Genomic DNA, 20,892 nt, shown 5'->3' on the forward strand with positions numbered 1-20,892 from the left:
TTATTAAAGTACCATGATATCCAGATAGGACACCGTGCGGCTCCAATGCCTGATTCGGTAAGTCTTGGCAGGGATCTCCGCGGTTGTCCGCATTGCAGCATTCAGACCGTTCGCGAAGACGCGCAATGCGGAAATCTTTGATCAAGCTGCGCGGACATCGAAGCTTCAGCCAGCTCTCCAACGTCTCTGAGAGACATCCACTCCTTAGACTCTTTATACCATGGCGCAACTGGGCCGCTACCGTTTTCTTTTTGTCGGAGTGGTGTTCCACCTCGTTTACATATACAGGTACTACGTATGAATGATATCTCAGGGTACCGTGTCATTGACATTTGACAGTATCTTCTCCATATACTTCGTAAGCCCAATTGTCCATGGGATGCGTGAGCATCGTGTCGAAACCACCGAAGCGCCGGCTAAGCGCTTGGTACTCTTCGTTGGTAAGTGGGACTACGTAGAGGATGACTGTTTCTAACGGAGCCGTAGGAGATGGATTGCGCGCAGATAAAGCTTTTCAGTCTTTCCCCGACCCTTCACCATCTACCAACAACACAGAAGATTCACATGTGCCTCGACCCCTTGCACCCTTTCTTCGTTCGCGCGTACTCGAGCATGGCACCTTCGGCGTATCCCATACTCGCGTACCAACGGAATCCCGCCCTGGACATGTCGCTCTCATTGCTGGGCTATACGAGGACGTCTCTGCTGTGACTACGGGGTGGAAACTGAATCCCGTCGATTTCGACAGCGTCTTCAACAGGAGTGAGCATACCTGGAGTTGGGGGAGTCCCGATATTCTACCCATGTTTGAGCATGGCGCAGTCCCAGGAAGAGTATCTGCGGATACCTACGGTGCTGAGTTTGAAGATTTCACCAAGGATGCGGTGGAATTGGACATCTGGGTGTTCGATAAAGTGAAGGCCATGTTCCAGGAAGCAAAGAGGAATGCAACTCTTGACGCGGAGCTAAGAAAGGAGAAGATTGTATTTTTCCTGCATCTGTTGGGTCTGGACACCACCGGGCATGCTCATCGGCCGTATTCGAAGCAGTATCTGCACAACATCAAGATCGTTGATCAAGGCGTAAAGGAGATAACTGAGCTCATTGAGGACTTTTATGGAGACGGAAAGACAGCTTTCGTATTCACTGCAGATCACGGAATGAGTGACTGGGGAAGTCATGGGGACGGGCACCCCGATAACACCCGTACGCCTCTGATAGTGTGGGGTTCTGGCGTAGCACCGCCCGTTATCAGCACCTCTGGCGTCGCGAAGGGGCACGAAGATGGCTTCTCGTCGGATTGGGGCCTGGACCATGTCCAACGCCATGATGTTGCGCAGGCCGATGTTGCTGCGTTGATGGCCTATCTCGTCGGCTTGGATTTTCCTACAAATTCTGTTGGAGAGCTTCCTCTATCTTACCTGGACGCAGATTCAAAAGCAAAAGCCGAAGCTCTGTTGGCCAACGCGAAGGAGATTCTGGAGATGTATCATGTCAAAGAAGAGCACAAGAAATCAACGGAACTACGTTATAAACCTTTTCCGGGCCTTGGGGACGAGGTACATTCCGTCGATTACCGCATCTCGAGCGTTCGAAACCACATCGATCAGGAGAACTATACCCAAGCCATTGAAGAGACGAGAGAACTCATACAGCTGGGACTTCAGGGACTCAGGTACCTGCAGACATACGATTGGCTCTTCCTCAGAGCATTGGTAACTTGCGGGTACATAGGCTGGATAGCATATGCCGTCACCACGGTCATCGATCTCCATGTCCTTCATCAACAAACGGAAACTCTTCGCACCGCTCCCAGCATGGTCGTATTCTCTTCCTTCCTTGTTGGATTGTACTCGCTGCTTTTCATGCAGCAATCACCCTTGATCTACTACGCCTATGCCTTCTTTCCTGTCATGTTCTGGGAAGAGGTGTGGGCAAGCCGACCCGCACTAATACAGGGCGGAAAAGTGCTCTTCGGGCATGTCACTTCCGGTTCTGAGGCTGTGAAGCTGGCCGCATCCATTCTCGGCTTCTTCGCCGTCCTAGAGGCGCTGGTGAGTCAAGCTCTATTAACCATTTGTACCGCCGCTTACCGTTCCTCAGGTGCAAAGCTATTTTCAGAGAGAGATTTTCACCATCTGCTACCTCCTTGCAACTACTTGGCCAGCATTCTACGGAAAGGATTTCATGCAAAACAATGTTGTCCTGGTGGCAACATGGGTGCTATCTTGCGTCCTCATGAGTGTGTTCACGTTATTGCCGGCTAACAAGGTTGAAGACCTAAACTTAATGTGAGTATTACCTCATCGTCGCTACCAGATCAGCAAGTTAATACTTTGCAGTTTGCTTGGAGGGATAATAATGTTTGCTGTGGGTGTTCTCTACCTGCTCTTTGAGAAGAGCATTCTCTACGACGCTGAGTCGTCGGAGGATGAGCTGTCGGTACCAACTGTTGATCATTCAACCCGTATTGTTATCGGCGTGCAGGTATGTCAACAACGTCGTTTGTACCGCTCTCATCTTACATGGCTAGCTCGGTTTGGTGGCTTTGGCGATGATTGTCACTAGGTCTAGCATATGGTACATCCAGTCCAAGGCAGGACTGCCAACTGGAACAAAAGCGGTGGGCTGGATCACGCTGAGTATGCAAATCTAGTGCCTGCAGTGACCGAAACTGACGAGTTCAGTGGCATCCCTTTGCATGCCCATGCTCCATGGGTCCCGGCCGAATAGCCACTACATCCACCGCTTGGTCGTCATCTTCCTTCAATTTGCGCCCACCTTCATCATACTCACCATATCCTACGAAGGCCTCTTCTACTTCGCCTTCTGCCTCTGCCTCTTCACCTGGGTGCGCTTAGAGCACCACATCTTCACTCACACCCAGGCAAAACGCCTCGCTCCAGAGATCTCCAGCTCCACCGACGGCTCCAAACCGGTAACTGCAGCAGAATCCACTCAACTCAAACCCACCGACTACCGCGCCCTCACACTGTCCGACGCCCGCATCTCCCTCTTCTTCTTCTTCCTCCTCCAATCCGCCTTCTTCTCCACGGGCAACATCGCCTCCATCTCGTCCTTCTCCCTCGACGCCGTCTACCGCCTCATCCCCGTCTTCGACCCCTTCTCCCAAGGCGCCCTCCTCCTCCTCAAGCTCCTCATCCCCTTCGCCATCATGTCCGCCTACCTCGGCATCCTGAACCGCAGGCTCGGCGTCGCGCCCAGCGCCCTGTTCATGATCGTCATGGCCGTCGGGGATGTGCTGACGCTGAACTTCTTCTACATGGTCAGGGATGAGGGGAGCTGGTTGGATATCGGGACGAGTATCAGTCATTTCGTCATTGCGAGTCTGTTGGGCGTGTTTGTGGCGGGGTTGGAGTTGGTGAGTGAGGTTATGATTGGGGATGTGGAGTTTGGGGAGGGGAAAGGGAAGGGGAAGGGGAAGGGGGAGGCAGTGAATGGTGTGGCGAATGGCGCTAAGATGGTCAAGACGTAGGCATATCTATTTAGAGATGTGCTTGTTTAGTTAAAATAGTATATCTTTATTATCTTCTTAAGCAAAATGTGGCTAGCTTAGGTATTTAAGAGACTTGGTAGATTCTTTCATGTATAAAGCTATTAACCCTACTTCTCCCGCGTTATGTTGCGGGAGTCATGTGAAGGGGAGAACATGTGTTTAAGGTTAAACGAACGCTGCCGGCAGCATTCACTGCAACAATTCGCTTCGTCTCATTCTGAGACTTAGAAGAAGTAAGAGCAGACTCAGCCAAACACCAGCTCTTCAGAATGACAGGTAACGTTCCAATGCTCTGCCTATGCCGCACTGCCTGTCCGGAAGCGCTTGAAGTATATGAGAATCTCAAGTTACATTCAACTATCGATATCTGCTTTACCGCCTCCTGCAAAAGCTCAACCCGCTGCTCACGGCGGTGAAGACGGCCGAGGCCCTCAGCGAAGATCACTTCGGGACGCCAGGCAGACTCCGCCTTGGAATCACCACCCGGACGAGAAAAGTATCTGGACGGGAGCGCGTGCGTCTGCATTGGCTGTACTCGAGCTGACGAGTGCACTTGCTCAACCCCGAGTTGCTCCCTTCACTGGAGTCCATTTTGCGGACTGCGCATCCACCACGGTCGTTATGACGACTAGAATGAGGGGAGGTCACCTTGCTATTACAAAAGATTGGCGAGTCTGGATAGATTTGATGGCCAAGATGCCTCGTATCGAAACGTCTCACATGTGAAAATAGGCGGCGACGAAGTATCGCGCACTTATCCAGACCCATATTGTTCTCACTACATGCGAGACCATGAAGGAAACAAGGCGGGATTCGAGACACGATTTTGCCAAAGCTGTCCAAGAGGTCGACAGATCGGCTTCTTTGGGACAGGTGGAACTTGATTTCCTCTGGGGTGGTGACAACGCAGAGCAATTAGACCACTCTCTTGGCCAACCGTATATGGTGCGTCCGAAGCTGTATGATCCATCCAGGTCCAGTATACGCCTGCTTGCCAGGCGTCGAAGGCCCCAACGGAGAAGGACGCCACACAAGACCAATGCTTATCACCTCTGATTGTTATCCACCCGTCAAGCCCACCGACGAAGACGGCAATACAAAGATCGACTTCTATGACGGCGAACAACCGCATTTCCTATCTGTATTACCTTCCAACTGGGGGTGTTTTCCAGCGCATCTCTCCTAGGGAATTGTGTACAAAGCCCCTGGTGTCCCAAAGCCCACGGAGGAAGAAGGATCCTGGCCAACTTCAGGCGAGACGGATATGGTGGAGCGTCTCCAAGCGGCGTCCGGATCCAGTCTACACAGTATTTTCCAGGGTATTAGACGGCCGAAGCACGACAATGCATTGGAAGAGTGCTGGACAGTTGCGACGATGAGGAATGACCTAGAACGTGCCGAAGATTTCGATAACCGCAACCGCAACCATCTATCTAGGTAGAGCCCATGACTTCCATAAATAGTTTACAAACGTGTACAGCCGGAATAGCGGTGATGACCATAAATGCAACCAAAATGCGAAATGCCAGCTGTTTCGAGTCAAAAGTAACTGCAATCAGATAGAAGAAATCGAACATGGCAGAGTTAATCAAACTTGGCGAAAGCGAGTTCGTACGCCAAACCCAGCGTCAGCTTCGCATGCTGCAGCATATGATCGAAGCTCAGGTATTCGATCTTGTCTTCAGTAGTGTGGATCTTGTTGTCAGAGTACTTGAAGTCGGATTCAATGACAAAAGCGGAAGGATATCCAGCCTTTGAGGCGCTGGCGTGATCAGAGCAAGCGTATCCACATTTGGTTAATACATAGGGGATTTCGCAGTAGGTTGTGATGACCTCCTTGATGAACTCTGTGAGGCCCGGATCCACGAAGTCGGTGATGACGCCAACGGATTCCGGCTCTCCCGCGTCGATGGTCTTCTGTACGTAGCCCGTCATATCCTGTTGGAGCATGGCTTTAACATCGCGGCCCTCTTTCTCGTAAGATTGGAAGATGGCCTGCGAGCCGAGCAAACCGCCTTCTTCCGCAGAGTACCAGTGGAACTCGACAGTGTTCTCCGCTTTCCCTTTCAAAATATCGTCTGACTGGAGGAGTACGCGCAGAGCTTCCAAGATAGTCACCGTCCCGCTACCATCATCGTCAGCACCCGGAGCTGCCAGCAGAGACGGGAAGAACAGGTTGATGCTGTCCTGATGGGCGCCAATGACAACTGTCTTATTACTCTTCCCAGGAATAGTGGCGATGATGCTACTCTGGCCCCATGGATGCGGGAAGGCCTTCACGGATGCACCATGCTTCAAAGCACCCGTCTCTTTCAAAGTGTTGTCCACTTGGGCGAGGAGCCATGCCGACGACTCCGCGCCGTACGACGACTTGTAGTAGCGAGTGTGGAAAGACGTGAACTTTTCGAGATGCTTGCGCATGTTGTCTTTCTCCAACTTTTTCAGAAGCGGAATGACGCTTTCGTTATGGGCGGTCTTGGAAGGGAAGGATACTTTTTGGATGCCTATCTTGCGATTCAACGAGCCGAGGTCGGGCGTGTCTGTGATGTCGAAGAAGTTGATGCCTTGCTAGATGGCATTAGTTATAGAGGCTAGGATTGAGGCCATTACCCACCCGTCTCAACGCCCATTTCTCATCTTCCGTCACGTATCTGGTCTCTCCCGGGGACAGTTCGATCAGGTACTCATCACGTTCATCAATGGCCACCTGCGGCTCCTGCAGGACTGCCTGAGGCTCTTTATGCTGAGCTACAGCTGCAGCAAGCGTAGTTGCATACAAAGTGAGCAGTACGGATGACTTCATCGTTCGGTATAGGTTTGTGTTGAGGCTGTACTGTACTGTGAAGATGCAGCAGTGGGTTTGGAGAGGCGGAGTTGACATGGGAACCGGTGATAGCGGGCGTAAACATTGCCTATCGTGGAATAGCGCCATCTCATCATCTGACGTAGGGTGGCTGGTGGCTGGTACAAACTGTGAGCAGTCCAGAGGAACAGCTGCGATTCTAATCACCGTGTTTGTTTTACTGAGATTATACAGTAGTTGTCCCATTCAATATACGTATCACTGTCTGCTTGAAGGTACCTTTATGCACAATCAATGGCGCAGTTCCCCGGCGCAGTTCCCCAGCACCGTAGACAGTTCGGCCAGGTCCCATCCTCTCGCCCATGTTTACAAGGAGATTCGTGTCGTGTCAGTATCAATTACAGTCATTCCCGCTACGCTGCTAAAATTACTGCAACGGTGACGTTGAAGAACAAGAAACCCGGCACCATTCAAGGAAGAGGTTCGGGATATCAGGATGATGAGAGAGCAGAAGCATCCACTATGACGGAAAGAACACTACGTCCCAAGCATAGGCCAAGGCTATGCAAACTCTTGAAGAAGAGAGGCGTATTGTCCGATACGCAGTTCGTTGGCTGCAAGGAAAGATCAGTGGTATCGCGGCGGGCTCGACTGGCCATTAGCCAAAGGTGGTGGCGCTCGGCCTTGGAATTCGAGCTCTCTCCTCATGAGATCCAGGGTAGCGGGGAAGTATGGCTCTACCCCAAAAGTCTTAAGATAGCTGGCCGTCTTCTCGATCCGCTTGATTTCCCTTTGTACATTCCAATCCTCACCCTCACCAAATCGACGCTGAACAACATCGACCATAGCGGTATCAAGCCTGCCGTAGAAGTCCCTGCGAGCGGCGATGTCGGTCGGATCCCCGCTGTCCAGGCCTCCATGCGAGTTCAGGTTGCCGCCAAGCTTGAGGACCAGGTCGAAAGCATGTCGAGGACCCCCTGGAAGCTGGGACAAGCGTTGGATATCCGGGAGAAACTTGAGCATCGCAGAAGCGAAATGGTCAGCAGAGATGGAGTCGTTGAGATCATCTTGAAGCCGGTGGAGGTCGAAGTTCACTATTGTGATTTTCCGGTCGAGCTGGGCATTAAGCGTGATAGCGGCGTCTGACGTGGTGGAGTCCATTATTTTGGCGATAGAGGGCGGAACATCTGGAAGCTGTCAATATCATTCGGCGCAGAGCTATCACAAGAATGCCGATGGTACCAGTGCCGAAGTGGGTTGCTTGGGCACGGTCGGACCGACAGCATCTCTGGCGTATTGGGGCAACAACAGCCAGTCCGCTTGCGAAACCCAGAGATCCAATGGCCTCGGGAAATCGAGCGGGACAAGTTCTGAGTGGAAGTGAATTGGCGCACTTACCAGGTCGAAGACCACGCTTATCTATCCAGCTGTGAACTTCAGCTCGCTGCTGCTCTAGCTGCTCCACCCAAGCCTGGAGGTCAGCAAGCTGGTTCTGGAGCTGCTCGATCTTTTCAGTATACGGTCGCACCGCCTGATTAAACGCTTGGGCGAGCAGGTCGGGCATCGGCTCCGTCTTCACAGTCGTCGATGGTGGAGCAGAATGAGCCACCGAGGGCATCGCATTGTGTCCCGTATTCTGCATGGCACTGGCATAGCCTTCCTGCGGAGCTGACTGGCGGGCGTACATCTCCTTCTCCTCGGTAGGTGAAGCGACCGGTGGTTGATTGCGAGAGGAGCCAGGCCTTGCGTCGTGATCGTCGTAGGACTGTGAGCGAGGTGGAGCGTCGTTATCAATGTAGCTATTAGCTCGAGAGCGTCGTTTGAAGAACATTTCTAGAAGAGGAGAGACGGGTGGTGTTGGTGAGCGAGAGGTTGGGTTAAATGGCTGAGAGCGCTAGAGATGGGGGTGCGATAGCGTGTTGGGAGTGGCAGGTCGACACAATTGCTATTGGTCTGGACGTTGCTTGTATGCTGTCTATTAGTGGTGAAGAAAGCTGAGGTTGGGAGATGGTCTGGAGAAATTGGGAGGTTGGGGAGGGCCGGGTCGTGGGATGAATCAAGTGGGCGGTCACACAAGAGAACTGCCCTTGCACCGCATGCGCCCCATGCGCAAGAAAACTGGCAGTTGTTTATCCAGCTGAAGAGCGTCGCAGTGCACTCTGCGAACGTTCACGAGAGCGACCCTGATGAAGGTGAAAGTGATTGACTGAAGATGAAGTGAATCTGAAAACCCGAATTCTGACAGTCCTGGCCAGTTCGGCGCGCACGGCCCGCCCGCCACCCCTAGCAATATATAACTAGGGGGCACATTTTATTTATACTAAAAAATAAAGACATTTACGCGTTTATATTAAAATCTAGAGTATATATTATTATATAAATATTTAAATTAAAGCGTATAACTAATCTATAGAATCTAATTACGTATAAAGTATAGCTAAAGAATATAAAAATACATCTAAAAATAAAATTTCCTACCTTTTAATATATACTAAGCTATCTTTTTTCTATAACTTTAAAGCTATATATACTTTTTAATTTTATTAATGTAAACTATCACCGAGATGGCCACCCTACCGAGATGGCCACTTTTCCTTAGCGCAACCAACTCATGTTACGAGTTCTCATCTTAATCACTATTAAAGAGAGAGCCTGTGTACATTGTCTTTACATTAGATTTAGGAGATCTTTATGTATCCTTTTTGCAAGTTCATGCATTATGCCCAGTCCCTCCGTAGTTCCCACAGCGCCGTAGAGCTGGTTAGGCTGTTTCATGATCACTACTACCACGAGCTTTCTTTGATCGCTGAGATACTGCAGATACCTCAGTAGCTACTTGTGCTGCTGCTACACCATAGTTCAGTGTACCACCATGCTGTATCTGCTTCCGTTTACGCTCTTTGCACTTGGTCATCACTGCTAATTGTTCTCATAGCTCATTGATCTCAGCAGTTAGAAGCACATTTTGATGGAACATGAGTTCAGCACTCTTTACAAGCTGAGAGAAGCTAGCCTGAGCAGTAAGAGGTGATCGTGTAAAGGAGTTGCTTATAAGCTTAGATTGAGATCCAAACTTATGCGTATTACTTGGAGTCTTTGACTGCCATAGCATTTCTGGTAGCAGAGGTCCTGGTGAGATATGCAGCCATACTTCAAGGTGATCCAATACTACCTGCATATTGGTAGGGACTAGTCCTGATGCCTCAAAGGCCTTTCGACAGTTCTGCTCTGTATACACATCGAAAAATGCATCTCTAAAGGCAGGGAGGAAGCCTTCTTTGTTAATATGGAAAACATATCGGCATACCAAGTCTCGTATACATTGAGAGTACTTACGCTTCAATGGCGAAAAGCAGACCACGTCAAGTGGCTGGAGTATATGTGATGAGTGAGGCAGCATGCAGATAGTAAGGATCTTGTTTCTGAGGCAATAGTCCTTGAAATCCTGGTTGAGATAGCTCTCATGGCCATCCAAAATAAGCAGCCTGTAACTGCCTACCTGACGCACCTTTGTATACATGTCAGAGTGCTTCAACCACTTAAAGCCAAGCGCATTGTTTGTCCAACCATTCTCAGAGACTGAGAGCTCTCAAGAATGCGGTATATCTTCCTCCTCATACCATGCAGAGATGTGGATGCACCCTTTGTAGATGATGAATGGCGGGATCGCATACCCAGCAGCGCAGATACTCTAGATGACCGTAACCTACTCGTGATCACCTGGCTGGATGAGATCAGGCCTTGTACGTCTCTCTGAGCCTGTAACAACCTTCATTAACCTAATTACACCTATCTGGAAACCGGTCTCGTCGAATTTGTGTACATCATCATCGTAGACACCGTACTTCGCTTTCATATCTGCAACCAGCTTAAACCACATGCTAATCACCTCAGGATCTTCCTGGAGTCTCCTCTACCTATCTTTTGCTCGATTGAAGGCCATCTTAAGCTGATCCGAATGCGTTACAAATCTCTCAGCCTAGTGTTTACCTACTGATGTACCACCACGCACACCTAACAATTTATCGGCCATATCTTCTACCTCACACAGCTGGGATGCAAATCCTAGTGAATTGAGGTCAAGAATATATCGGACGAGCATTTCCTCTTCGATTATAGTGAGCTTCTTGCAATTAGGTTGTGTATCACATCGAAATTGCTTTCCTTTGAGCTGATCAGAGAGCCTCTGGTATGTAATGTTGAAGGCTGCAGCAGCACGTCGTAGGCTTTGAAATTGGCCAGATTTGTAGGCCCGAAGTGTAAGATCAATTCTCCCTTCTTGTTCAATTAATATCACGTTACGTTGTTGAAACATCTTGTGTTGATTGTAATGTTGGTTGCGCCAAGGAAAAGTGGCCGTCTCGGTGGAGTGGCCATCTCGGTGATAGTTTACATTATAGTTTATTTAAAATACTAAAATAAAATAAATAATAGTTAAACTAATAGAATTTTATTATAAATATATTTTCTTTATTATATAGTAGCTTTATAAAAAAAAAGAGTATAATAAATTCTACTTTACTTATATATTATAGTTATATAACCTTAGAAAATAATATACGTTTTTTTTATTATAACGCTCTTCTTCTTAACTACTACTTATTTAAAAATACCTTCTTGCGGTACTGCGCAGCTAGAAATAAGCTGTTTTTATACCTAGTAAAATGCCTGCTTTTGCCTTTTTCGTGTTCGCGAAAGATCGCAAAATCGCAAATTCGCGTGGTGGCGGTGTTGCTTACAACAGCCTACCGTAGGGGTTGAACGTTCCTCCTTGCTAGCGTGATCGAGGTGTTCGTCTACTTCCGAAGACATAGCATATTCAGTCCTGTCGCCTGCCATCCGCCTTCGGCTGAAGCCTACTAATGGTGCCAGCCGTACTCCGTACAGAACCACTGCTGCCTGCTGTACAAATCCTTGGCGTTGAGGTATAAGTAATGCCTTTCACTGAACACAAACTGTCCGCGAGAGTTTAACTGTCTCCTCCCCTGTACAACTCTGTACTCTCATCTTACAGACCACTTATTCTACGGCTTTTAGCAGTCTAACCTCTTCCTGCTGTGCTCCCTTTGTCAACTATAACAGCGCGCCGCAAAGGCATCATGGCCATTGAGTTCCGATCCGTCATTCCAATCCTCCGCGTCTTTGACATGGCCAAGGCGGACGAGTTCTACCTTGGGTACCTTGGCTTCATGGTGGACTGGGACCATAGGTTTGACGACAACGCGCCTCTGTATCGGCAAGTCTCGAGGGGCGGGCTGGTGCTGCACCTGAGCGAGCACCACGGCGACGGCAGTCCCGGCGTCCACGTGCGGGTGGCGATGAAGGGACTGGTAGCGTATCATGGCGAGCTGCAAGCCAAGACGTATCGGTACCTGAAGCCGGGCATCGAGGAAGGTTCAGCGCTTGGTGCTGGGGAGATGGCCGTTATGGATCCGTTTGGGAATCGCATTACCTTCTGCCAGGACAAGGAGTAAAACCACTGGATGGTAACCTACAGGTGAGAGCTCGCATAGTGAAAGGATCAAAAAGCGGACCCTGACTGCTGGCTTGCGGCATAGAAAGGCAAGAGAGAAGAATTGTTGGGGTGTCTGCTGGAACGAATAGTCGGACAAGCATGTAGATGGAATCGTGGGGACTCTGGCAGCTTATACTTTACTCTCAGAATCTGCGGCAGTTGATCATTATGTTTCCTCCCCGCAACCGTTGACGCAGAGAGCACTGCTGCCCTGTTCCCAGTTCCCACAACCTTCGTGTGCGACTCCTCTATCACCTTTGCCCCGACCCAAGAGCACAAACAACCGCAACCCGTTAACGTGCAACGCTACATGCGCGTGCATCGAAGAGAGAGACGACCCGCTACATGTTAGAAATTTAGAGAACAATTCTTCCCTGGTCAGCGTGCTGGTGTGCTCTTTCCCCAGCGCCTTTCCTCTAGCGCTCATCAGGTTATCTCCTCTGCCACCTCGTACTTCCTTTGATAGCGCAGCACCAACGCCAGCTCAATGCGGAGCTCAGCACCCTCCATGGGTGCATCACTCTCGCCCCGGAGCACTTTGCCCGACTGCTTGCTGGTGTGGGCGAGCACGAGTTAGCAGACGACGACAGCAAGCAAGTCCTGGTCGAGGACGGGAAGGCTGCTGCGCGTCGCTCAATCAAGAAGATGCGCAAGGAGGGTAGGAGGTTTAGTTTCTAGGAAGTTGTGTGAAGATCGCTGGTAGAGTGGATTTCACCGATCGACAGGAGTTATGCTAACGATTATTGTGCGAGGATTCTTACATCGTTTAACAATTGTATAGGCCTTCATATCCTTTACATAGCATTCCCAGCACTAGGGCATGATGCTGTACGTTGTGTCTATTCCAACGGAAAGTTCCGGCGAGGAGTGCTTAGAAGGAGGAATTTTGCGGTTATTCCGGGTTGTGGTACGCGGTCGTCCGAGTCCGCCATGTGAGCCTCAATCAGCACTTGTCCGCATGGAGGTGGAAGCCCAATTGCTTTCCTAAGCATGACATATACGTCCGCTCTAATACAAGTGTCGATACTGTTGTTCAGCGTCATTCCGGCTCGAATTTCGCGATCTTCCTCGAGAGGTCAAGGATCCTCTCCTCAGTGTTAGCCAGGACATCTCCGAGTCCTCTGCCATTGACCTGCGCCCGAACAAAGCTGTCCATCGCCTGTCGATATTCTCTCCGACTATCAATGAGCCTTTGCAGTCGCTCCCTACCGGGATCGGTGCTTTCCATAGAGAGATCCTCGTCAAACAAAAGGTTGTCCCAAGAACCATTATCATGATGTGGTTCATCGCTCTTCAGGATGAGGTCACCAATCCAAAGAGCAAGCATCCCTCTAAGCTGCAAAAGATCCGGTGACTTGTCGAAGGGTGGCGATACGATGAGCTGATCCAGTCGTGCAGTGATCTGCCTGGCATGTTGCAGCTCATATGCGATGATTGCAGATCGATGGGCGCGGCGCTCTTCTAAACCCGTGATACCATCATCCATACCTTGATCGCTTTCCTCGAAGGTTCGGCGCATCCGAGCACTCTTTTCCGAGATTTCATAAATCCAGAGGGAAAACATGGCTGGATAGAAGGTAAGTTCATCGATGACGTTAGTTATGTGTTTTCGGTGAGGATGCTGGATTATTAGACGCTCATAGTATTCTTTGGCGAGCTCGAATCCTTCTTCTGAAAAGGACTCTTCCCCGAATGAGGATTCTTCATTTGCATTATTGTCAAGTTTACTTTGGGTTGGCCGGTGGCCTCGACGCAGCAGAATCTCAGCGCCTATGCCCCAGCGCCCATGGTTTCGGGGATCAATAGGTACACCAGCAATATGGGTTCGTAGAATGAGGCCCCATGCCTTCCCGGCTCGGTGGAAGTCACCCTCAAGCAAGCAGCGATGCATGACTGCACTCAGTAGGCCTAGGTGTTTCTGCCGCGATGCCAGCGGCTCGCTTACACCGCCAACGAAAGAACTGTTTGACGTGGCATTGACAGCAAATAGTGGAGGATCCAGCTCAGCCAAACCCTTCCAGAGTTTCGACGCGTTGAGAGGATGGCTGGGAGTGCGAGCCGGTGCGTGAGGAAAGGGCGTGGGCGGTATTTCAGCCGCATTCTCGGGCAATAAACCTGCGACACGCAGCTGGGCTGTCTTGTGCGCGTGAGAGGAGGAATATGAGACCGCGTCTAGGGACGGGGAGCGGCCATCTATCTCATGCTCGTCGTCCCAATCGTCCTCGTCTCGTTTCCTCTTCGATTGTAGGTGTTGGCCTGCTCGCAGCGAGTGCGTTGTTTTGCCGCCGGGGCGCGTCTGGGCCGCAAATAGCTGCATTTTTCTGTTTTTGCGACGAATTACCTCTGGCGAGTTGTAAGACTCGACATAAGGAACATTGTCTGTCGACTAGATGTGGTGAGGTCTGCCAAGCCAGCAAGCGGACGCGCCACGTGACACGGCCGAGACCATGACGGGATGCACTGGAGGCTCAAGGTGCCACCAACCCTCCGTCCACCACGACGTACACCACCTATTCTTTCCTTACCTATTGACCCAGCGCTGGACAGGATCCCGCCATGGGTCAAGCTAGTTCTAGAGGGAGGCCAGATCCAAGTCCTCCCAACAGGGACCGCGCACGCCCAACATCATGGGCACCGAGACTCAGCCCACCGACGCCTGCTGGCGATGACGCCGCTCAGGAGGGGAGGCCTACGACTCCCAGACCCCAGCGGCCTGTATCCCAGCGGCTTTACCCCTTCAACGCTCTCTCCGCTTATCGAAGACGCTCAGATGCTGGACCATCTGAGACTGACGAGCCTCCCTCGGTGCCTAACCCACCATCTCGCATCAGTCGAGCCCGCTCCTCTCTCACCCACATTCCTCAGATCTTCCACCGCCGAAGGAATCTTTCCTCGCTACATCCCTCCTCTTTAAGCCGGCCTTTCCGCTCCTCCTCGCGCACCAACCTTCGGCCTGGCACCCCCACCACTCAAGACTCCGGTCTCTACCTGCCCAATCTCCAGGCTCCTACGCTGGACACCGACTTGGACGATCCCTCAGAACCACAAAGTGGAGACGTCCTAGACTCCCTCCTACCACCGCGACCGAACAGGACCAGGAGCCTCGCCTCCTCGATCAGACCAACCTTCAGGCATGACAGAGGGGTGCGTAGCATAACCAGCTCATTACGAAGGAGGCGGTCACCCCCGTCGTCGACAGATGAGGATCAGGCTGATATGCTCTCTCGCCTTCTTTCCATCGCGGCAACGGCTACAGCTGCGTCGCTCGTGGGGGACGATCATCGCGCGGTGGCTGAGGCGCGCAATGTCGCGGGCGATGGAGAGGATGCAACATTCGATAGCTTTCTTCAAGCTTTGGAAAACGGCAGAATAGCTTCGGTTCTGAGGCAAGCTGGTAACAACGCCGAAGCAGCCGACGTCGAGGCAACTGGTGACCCCACGCCAGTGAACTTCTTCCGGATGTTCAGGTTCGGGTCACCTAGGCCGAACCGGAGAGACACCTCCTCAAACGACCGAGACAGCGCAATGGGCTCACCTGAAGAGGAAAGCCGGGACGAAGAAGGGGATGACAGAATGGTGCCAATCATAATCGTTGGCATTCGCTCGATCAACCCCAACGCGCCTACACCGGACGACGTCATACCCGGCTTTCTCGACGTGCTTTCAAACTTTCCGGCGCCTTTGTCGGAGCCTGGCACGAGCTCCACTGATGGGATACCAAGGCAACCCCAGCAGAGGTTTAGCCACCGACGCAGGGCCTCGATGGGTGGTCTGAACAACTTCCCTTCGAATTACGACAGTCAGCGACATCACCGAATGCCAGAGAGACCAAGACCGTTGTCGACCTTCAACGATGGACCCTCGGGTTCCATGCCCCCGCCCTCTACGCCGGCCAGCGTCGGGCTATCACGCATATCGTCTGGCACGAATACACCGACGGCCTCCACATCCCCGCCCTCTCCTACAGTGCAATCCGCTGTACCCTCCCGGCGTGGCAGTTTTATCCGCCGAACTCTCGAGCCTACCGATGAGCATCCAGAAACACAGCCGACTGTTCCTCGTCAACGGCGAATGAGCGAGTCCGATTTTACAAGGTTCGGGTCTGGCGCAGCTCGCAGAAATGGGTTCGTTGAACCGGATTCAAGATTCAACGGCTGGGCATCTCGCAGGAATGGGGTCGCCGAGCCAGACAATAGACCTTGGGACGCGCGAGCGAGGAGTTGGATTATCTATGTGCTCGGTGGCAGCTACCCCGAGAATCATCCCATTCTTACGACCCCAAGCCTCTTCACCGATTCACCGACATATGAAGACATGCTTTTGCTGTCGAGCCTTCTTGGCTCTGCGAAGCCTCCTGTCGCAAGTGAGGAGGACGTTGCAGCGGCTCCTGGCCGTTTCACAATTCGTGGGGTGGCTCCGGATGGCGTTGTGGCGGAGGGCATTGAAAGCAAGGAAATAATCAGTTTGGCTTCAGCGCGCTGCTTGGTCTGCTTGTGTGACTATGAAGTGAACGAAGAAGCCAGAAGATTGGTTAACTGCGGACATTTGTTCCACAGGGTCTGCATCGATCAGGTCAGCATGCATAATCCTTCTGTATATGGATCCCCGGCTAACTCATGGACAGTGGCTCACGACAGGTCGCAACTCATGCCCCTTATGTCGCGGCCAAGGCGTGGACGAAAAGACGGGGCGTCCTCAGTCTATCGGGACACCTATTCCACCATCTAGCACACAGCATATTTCTTGACAAATACATGCGTTTGTTGGGCGACCGGAAAAGACGTTCCTCGTTCGCTCACGGCCGAAGTCGTATGAAGGATCAACATCACTTTTCAAGGACCTTGGCCTAGGAATCTGTCGACCCCAGGATGATATTTCACATATCGTACTCATTCACCACTATTTACATTTTGGGAGGCGTCTCGTGTCCTGCCAACCAAGCTCGGCGTTCTTTTTCTCTGGCTTTTCTCTTTTTCTGAAGCAATACCCCCAGGGGCATCATTATCAGCATGGAGGATCACGGTTCAAAGCGAAAGGTTTCTCAGGCGATGCTGGCTGGGCATGGACTGGGAAGCGGGAGTTTGGGCATTGAGATATATCTATCTATGCGGAGTGTTCATTTAGACACTGCGAGAGACATATGGTTCTAGGTTTGGGTCTATCGCTCTTGGTACTGGGTTCTTTTCATCTTACTTTGGAGATTTGCCTGACGACTGAATGATCACAAACTCTGCTTCCTTTCTTCCACATGGCTGCATATATGCTTGGCTTTGGTCACTAGTCACGACGTTTCTGGTCATTGGTCCCTCGGCCTTTGGAGACAGTGTATACAGATTTTAATGACCGCAATACATAGCTTCCGTGACCTCGTGCGCGTGTGATTCTCGGTACGGCGGTCGTTAAAATGTATTGCGCGTGCACCGGAATAGATGCGAAGGGCATATGCGACTGTATTCTCGAAGCGCCCAATGCAAGTTCAATCAAAGTTCCCACCGTGACGAAGGGGCCCATGAGGTGGGTACCTTTGCGTGTCATCAGAAGGCAGATCTATAGCAATATCACCTGGCATTTCGAACCCTCCAGTTGCCCGCTTGACGCTGTTGAACAGGATGATCCCTGAGAAAAAGCGGTAGCCATCGCAGTTACAGAACACATGAAGTTCTGCAGAAACGCGAGACGGTCACAGAGGTCCTTCAACCTCACCCCCAAATCCCTAATAGTATCTCCCTTTATAGGCAACCCTCCCCAAGCATGAGGATCCGCTCAGGAGGGGTGGCTGGAATCCTTCGTCATCTTTTCTCTTAGTTCTCGCACGCAAAGCTGGGAGTGGAACTGGTCCCGTTCCGGCGCTCCCCGCGCTCCACCCTCCGTCAACAATAATGCCCACTAGGAAGACAATTTGTTGTTTCCGAAGGAGTGGTCGCCAAGCCATGCATGAAGCAGAATTTCCCAGAGTTTGGATACAATTTTCGAGGGACCGAACTGTTTTGGAGATGCGGAAATCCCGAAGAGGGAATGTTGTCCTGATTAGGAGTGTCACCTCGGTGGCGGGTACATTTGTGGATGTGCATTTGGTCGAGATATATGCGTCACTGCCAGTGAGATGAGTCGTGGGACGGGACCGTAAAGGGAAGGCTGTGATTTGCTGGGAAGGACTATCATCAACGATAATGGTCAATAGTATTCGCACTGAGGATGGGCGGACGTTGGCATAAAGTATTGGACGGGCGGCAGCATGAGGCACGCGCGCGGTAAGGGACAAGGGAGTTTACGATGCGTCCATTTGTGGGAGCAGCTGCAGGGGACGGAATAACCAAAGGCGTGGATCGGGGCATGGGTTTCTTTCCCGAAAGGGTTGTGTTGATCTTGGCCCTGTGTGGTTTTCTCTGCGTATGGTGGGCTCAGAGTTGGGTTGGAGTTGGAGAAATGCAGATACGGTGACGTGTGGTCTGAGAATGAATGATTCGATATTCGGAGTGGGAGGGATGTTGGGGATGGAGTACCGTGTTGGGAGATCGAATAAGGACCGTGCCAGCAGAGGACCACAAAAGAGTACTAGAGGAAGAAAAAAGGGCTTGCTGAAGATGACAATAGAGTGTGAACTGGTGTGACACAGCCATTGCAGACTGTAAGCTGTAACTGCACCTCGAAGGCAGTGATGAGAGCTTGGGTGCCATATGCCACCGTACATAGACAGTACACAGTATTAGAGCGCCAAACAATGTAGCAATGTACCCCTTTTTGAGGTTATGCCAGCAAACTTCTGCAGTGGGCACCTGCTCGTGACATCGCATTTCCTACAATGATGTCAGGAAGAATAGGGGCAGGTCTCCGGAGAGGGACGCTCTAAGTTCTCGAGTCAACTCTAAAAGAAATGTACTATTTCTGTACCAGGTAATAGGACCGGACAGAGCCCTCACCTCGGTATTATTGGAAGAATCAATGTTCGACATCTTCCGCTCGCCGGAGATTCGCTGAAGAGTTTTACGTAGGTACGTAGCAGATAGGGGCTTCCGAGGTCTATCAGTCTTTCAGCGCTGCCCCAGAGACGGGGAGCTTCCCCGTCGTCACCCTGGGCAGCGAGGTGACATATCCAGACATACTCCGTACTTGGTATTTCAAGGGAGACAGATCCCGATCGACGGGACGGGGACAGGGCGAGAGAAGAAGTCATCACCCTGGGCACCGCACGTGGATCAACCAGGGTCGGGCCCTGGGGGTATGAGCACCCGGGCATCTTTTGTCGGACCAAAAACCACAATTCCGCGTTCTTGACACAATAATCTCCACGCCATGGAACAACACCAAGGATCAGAGGGACGGATCAGCATGGGCGACACTGCCCATTTCTCAAGGGAGCAGTTTTCACATGCATCACGGGTGCCCTCTCCGAACAAGGCGGAGACTATCAAGGGGGAGTCACCCGATGCGGCAGAAGAGCACGAAAAGTCCCACAATTTCACCGACTTTTTTCCCATGTACTACCAAGTACTTCTGTGTACCTAGGTACGCAATACTCGAAGATGCGGGGTACAGAGCAAGCAGAGACTGTCACCAAGACGCAATAAGGAGCATGAAACGCCGTGCGGTCGAAAAGAGAAGAGAGAGCCCTCGAGGTGACCAGAGTTTCAGCCAAAAGTCAATTCAAAGGTCATTCGCAGACCAAAAAGACCACAGTATCCATAATTACCGGTACTGTGGAGGTACATTCTGCAACTTTGTGGCGTGCGCCATGTCAATGCGAATGTCACCGGCGTGGGTCAGCACCCATGCGCCACCACTGCTGGCGTACGGCATTGAGCAATTTATGCCTCCTTGAGGATTGGATGGCTCCGAGATGCCAACTGTCTACCTCACCAATCTCCTTTTCTCATGCCGGGAGTCCATTTGGGTCTGACTGGAGGGGTGGACAGCTGGGCTGATGAATCCTGATGGACTGGAGCCAGATACGTACGGACCCAGGTCGTCCCGACTTCCAAAGTAACCACCAAGCCGGGAGCGTAGATGAGTCCAATGCGCCAGGATGATGAGATGGTTGTCAACCCAGAGAATCACCCAGGCCGCAGCGGGGGTGCTAGGGAGTTTCTCTTCTCGAAGCCAGGCCCTGCTTCTCCCGCCAACGGCCCTGTTGCTGGGGCCGCGATATATTTGGAACTTGATTGCGGCCAAGCCGTCTTGGGGCCTTGCATTCTGGAACGTCCATCTTCCACCATTATCATTTGGAAATTGCTGAGGTTGGGAAGCCCAAGACAGCGGGACATTTGCAGGCCTGCATCGGCCGCCGTCCTTGATAGGGCAAAACGCGAAAATATCGCCGGTGTTATAGGAACTCTGCCGTATCACAGATTCTTCCGGAGACGCCTTCACACCATCTGCAGAGGAGGAACTAACCGTGGCGCTCCACCGCACCCCACGGCGTCAAATAATCGCCAGCCCAACCCAATTGCCGCATGCATCGCGGCAGCCATCTTACTCGAGCCGGAGTTTGCCATTCGTTGAATTTTCTGCAGCTGCACTGTGCTGGTGGGCCATCACGCACTGCATCTCACCCGGTCCACACTCCCGATGTCGACTTCCACTTTGCTGCCCTGCGAGCAGCGGAATTTGTGACAAAAGACTCCGTGAAGGGATGTGTCTCTAGCCAGAGCTAGTAATATTGACGAATTCGTAGCTCTTCGAAGGAGTGGCTGATTCTCGATAGAACCCGCTCACCTCTGCTCTCTCCATTAGTGGCGAGATTGCCACAGGCACCCCTCCGTCTCCTTGTCATCCTACTAGTCCTTGAGCCTTGGCACCTGTTCCTGCAGAAGTCATCGTGCCTTTAGGCACGAAGCACAGTGAGCTGCGAATGGTCCAACTCGCTGCTGCGCCGTCAACCGGCTTGACGAGTAGTTGGCCACCTGTGATCATCAACCGGATGATGGGAGAAGTTCCAGCGCGTGCAACATACGGTAGAGCGGGTTCAAATGGATTCCCCGCTTCCAAGGGTTGATGGGCCACCTCTACTGTGTACCTTAGGGTACTTTGATGCTTCGATGGGAACTCGCTCACATTCCC

At 51.6% G+C, this 20,892-nt stretch overlaps 7 protein-coding genes across 7 annotated transcripts; 4 read left to right on the forward strand and 3 right to left on the reverse strand.

Moving 5' to 3' along the window:
* Positions 1-116: 116 nt before the first annotated feature.
* EI97DRAFT_494577 (PigN-domain-containing protein) lies at positions 117-3,585 on the forward strand (the record flags this gene model as incomplete). Its single annotated transcript, XM_033802397.1, has 8 exons — positions 117-288; positions 340-440; positions 487-2,054; positions 2,104-2,291; positions 2,343-2,487; positions 2,534-2,642; positions 2,688-3,382; positions 3,559-3,585. The coding sequence occupies exons 1-8, from the start codon at positions 221-223 to the stop codon at positions 3,583-3,585; spliced, it is 2,901 nt and encodes a 966-aa protein (XP_033653192.1). The 5' UTR covers positions 117-220.
* Positions 3,586-5,101: 1,516 nt separating this feature from the next.
* EI97DRAFT_378984 (leucine aminopeptidase 1) lies at positions 5,102-6,320 on the reverse strand (the record flags this gene model as incomplete). Its single annotated transcript, XM_033795690.1, has 2 exons — positions 5,102-6,085; positions 6,132-6,320. The coding sequence occupies 2 exons, from the start codon at positions 6,318-6,320 to the stop codon at positions 5,102-5,104; spliced, it is 1,173 nt and encodes a 390-aa protein (XP_033653193.1).
* Positions 6,321-6,536: 216 nt separating this feature from the next.
* On the reverse strand, positions 6,537-8,575 carry EI97DRAFT_434066 (uncharacterized protein). The gene is made up of 2 exons (XM_033798528.1): positions 7,719-8,575; positions 6,537-7,507 (listed from the first exon to the last, which is right to left on the reverse strand). Exons 1-2 carry the CDS (start codon positions 8,149-8,151, stop codon positions 6,948-6,950), a joined length of 993 nt encoding a protein of 330 aa, XP_033653194.1. The 5' UTR covers positions 8,152-8,575; the 3' UTR covers positions 6,537-6,947.
* A 2,612-nt stretch (positions 8,576-11,187) lies between these two features.
* On the forward strand, positions 11,188-12,048 carry EI97DRAFT_434070 (glyoxalase/bleomycin resistance protein/dioxygenase). The gene is made up of 2 exons (XM_033798529.1): positions 11,188-11,817; positions 11,879-12,048. The coding sequence occupies exon 1, from the start codon at positions 11,420-11,422 to the stop codon at positions 11,792-11,794; it is 375 nt and encodes a 124-aa protein (XP_033653195.1). The 5' UTR covers positions 11,188-11,419; the 3' UTR covers positions 11,795-11,817; positions 11,879-12,048.
* A 520-nt stretch (positions 12,049-12,568) lies between these two features.
* On the reverse strand, positions 12,569-14,189 carry EI97DRAFT_67867 (uncharacterized protein). Its single transcript, XM_033803000.1, has one exon. It carries the CDS (start codon positions 14,150-14,152, stop codon positions 12,875-12,877), a length of 1,278 nt encoding a protein of 425 aa, XP_033653196.1. The 5' UTR covers positions 14,153-14,189; the 3' UTR covers positions 12,569-12,874.
* Positions 14,190-14,391: 202 nt separating this feature from the next.
* On the forward strand, positions 14,392-16,582 carry EI97DRAFT_443088 (uncharacterized protein; the record flags this gene model as incomplete). Its single annotated transcript, XM_033799794.1, has 2 exons — positions 14,392-16,407; positions 16,460-16,582. The coding sequence occupies 2 exons, from the start codon at positions 14,392-14,394 to the stop codon at positions 16,580-16,582; spliced, it is 2,139 nt and encodes a 712-aa protein (XP_033653197.1).
* Positions 16,583-19,747: 3,165 nt separating this feature from the next.
* Positions 19,748-20,624, forward strand: EI97DRAFT_67968 (uncharacterized protein). Its single transcript, XM_033803001.1, has 2 exons — positions 19,748-20,485; positions 20,537-20,624. Exon 1 carries the CDS (start codon positions 19,840-19,842, stop codon positions 20,332-20,334), a length of 495 nt encoding a protein of 164 aa, XP_033653198.1. The 5' UTR covers positions 19,748-19,839; the 3' UTR covers positions 20,335-20,485; positions 20,537-20,624.
* Positions 20,625-20,892: the final 268 nt, after the last annotated feature.

The sequence above is a fragment of the Westerdykella ornata genome (genome assembly GCF_010094085.1).
Source record: "Westerdykella ornata strain CBS 379.55 unplaced genomic scaffold EI97scaffold_13, whole genome shotgun sequence".
NCBI classification, from domain to species: Eukaryota; Fungi; Ascomycota; class Dothideomycetes; order Pleosporales; family Sporormiaceae; genus Westerdykella; species Westerdykella ornata.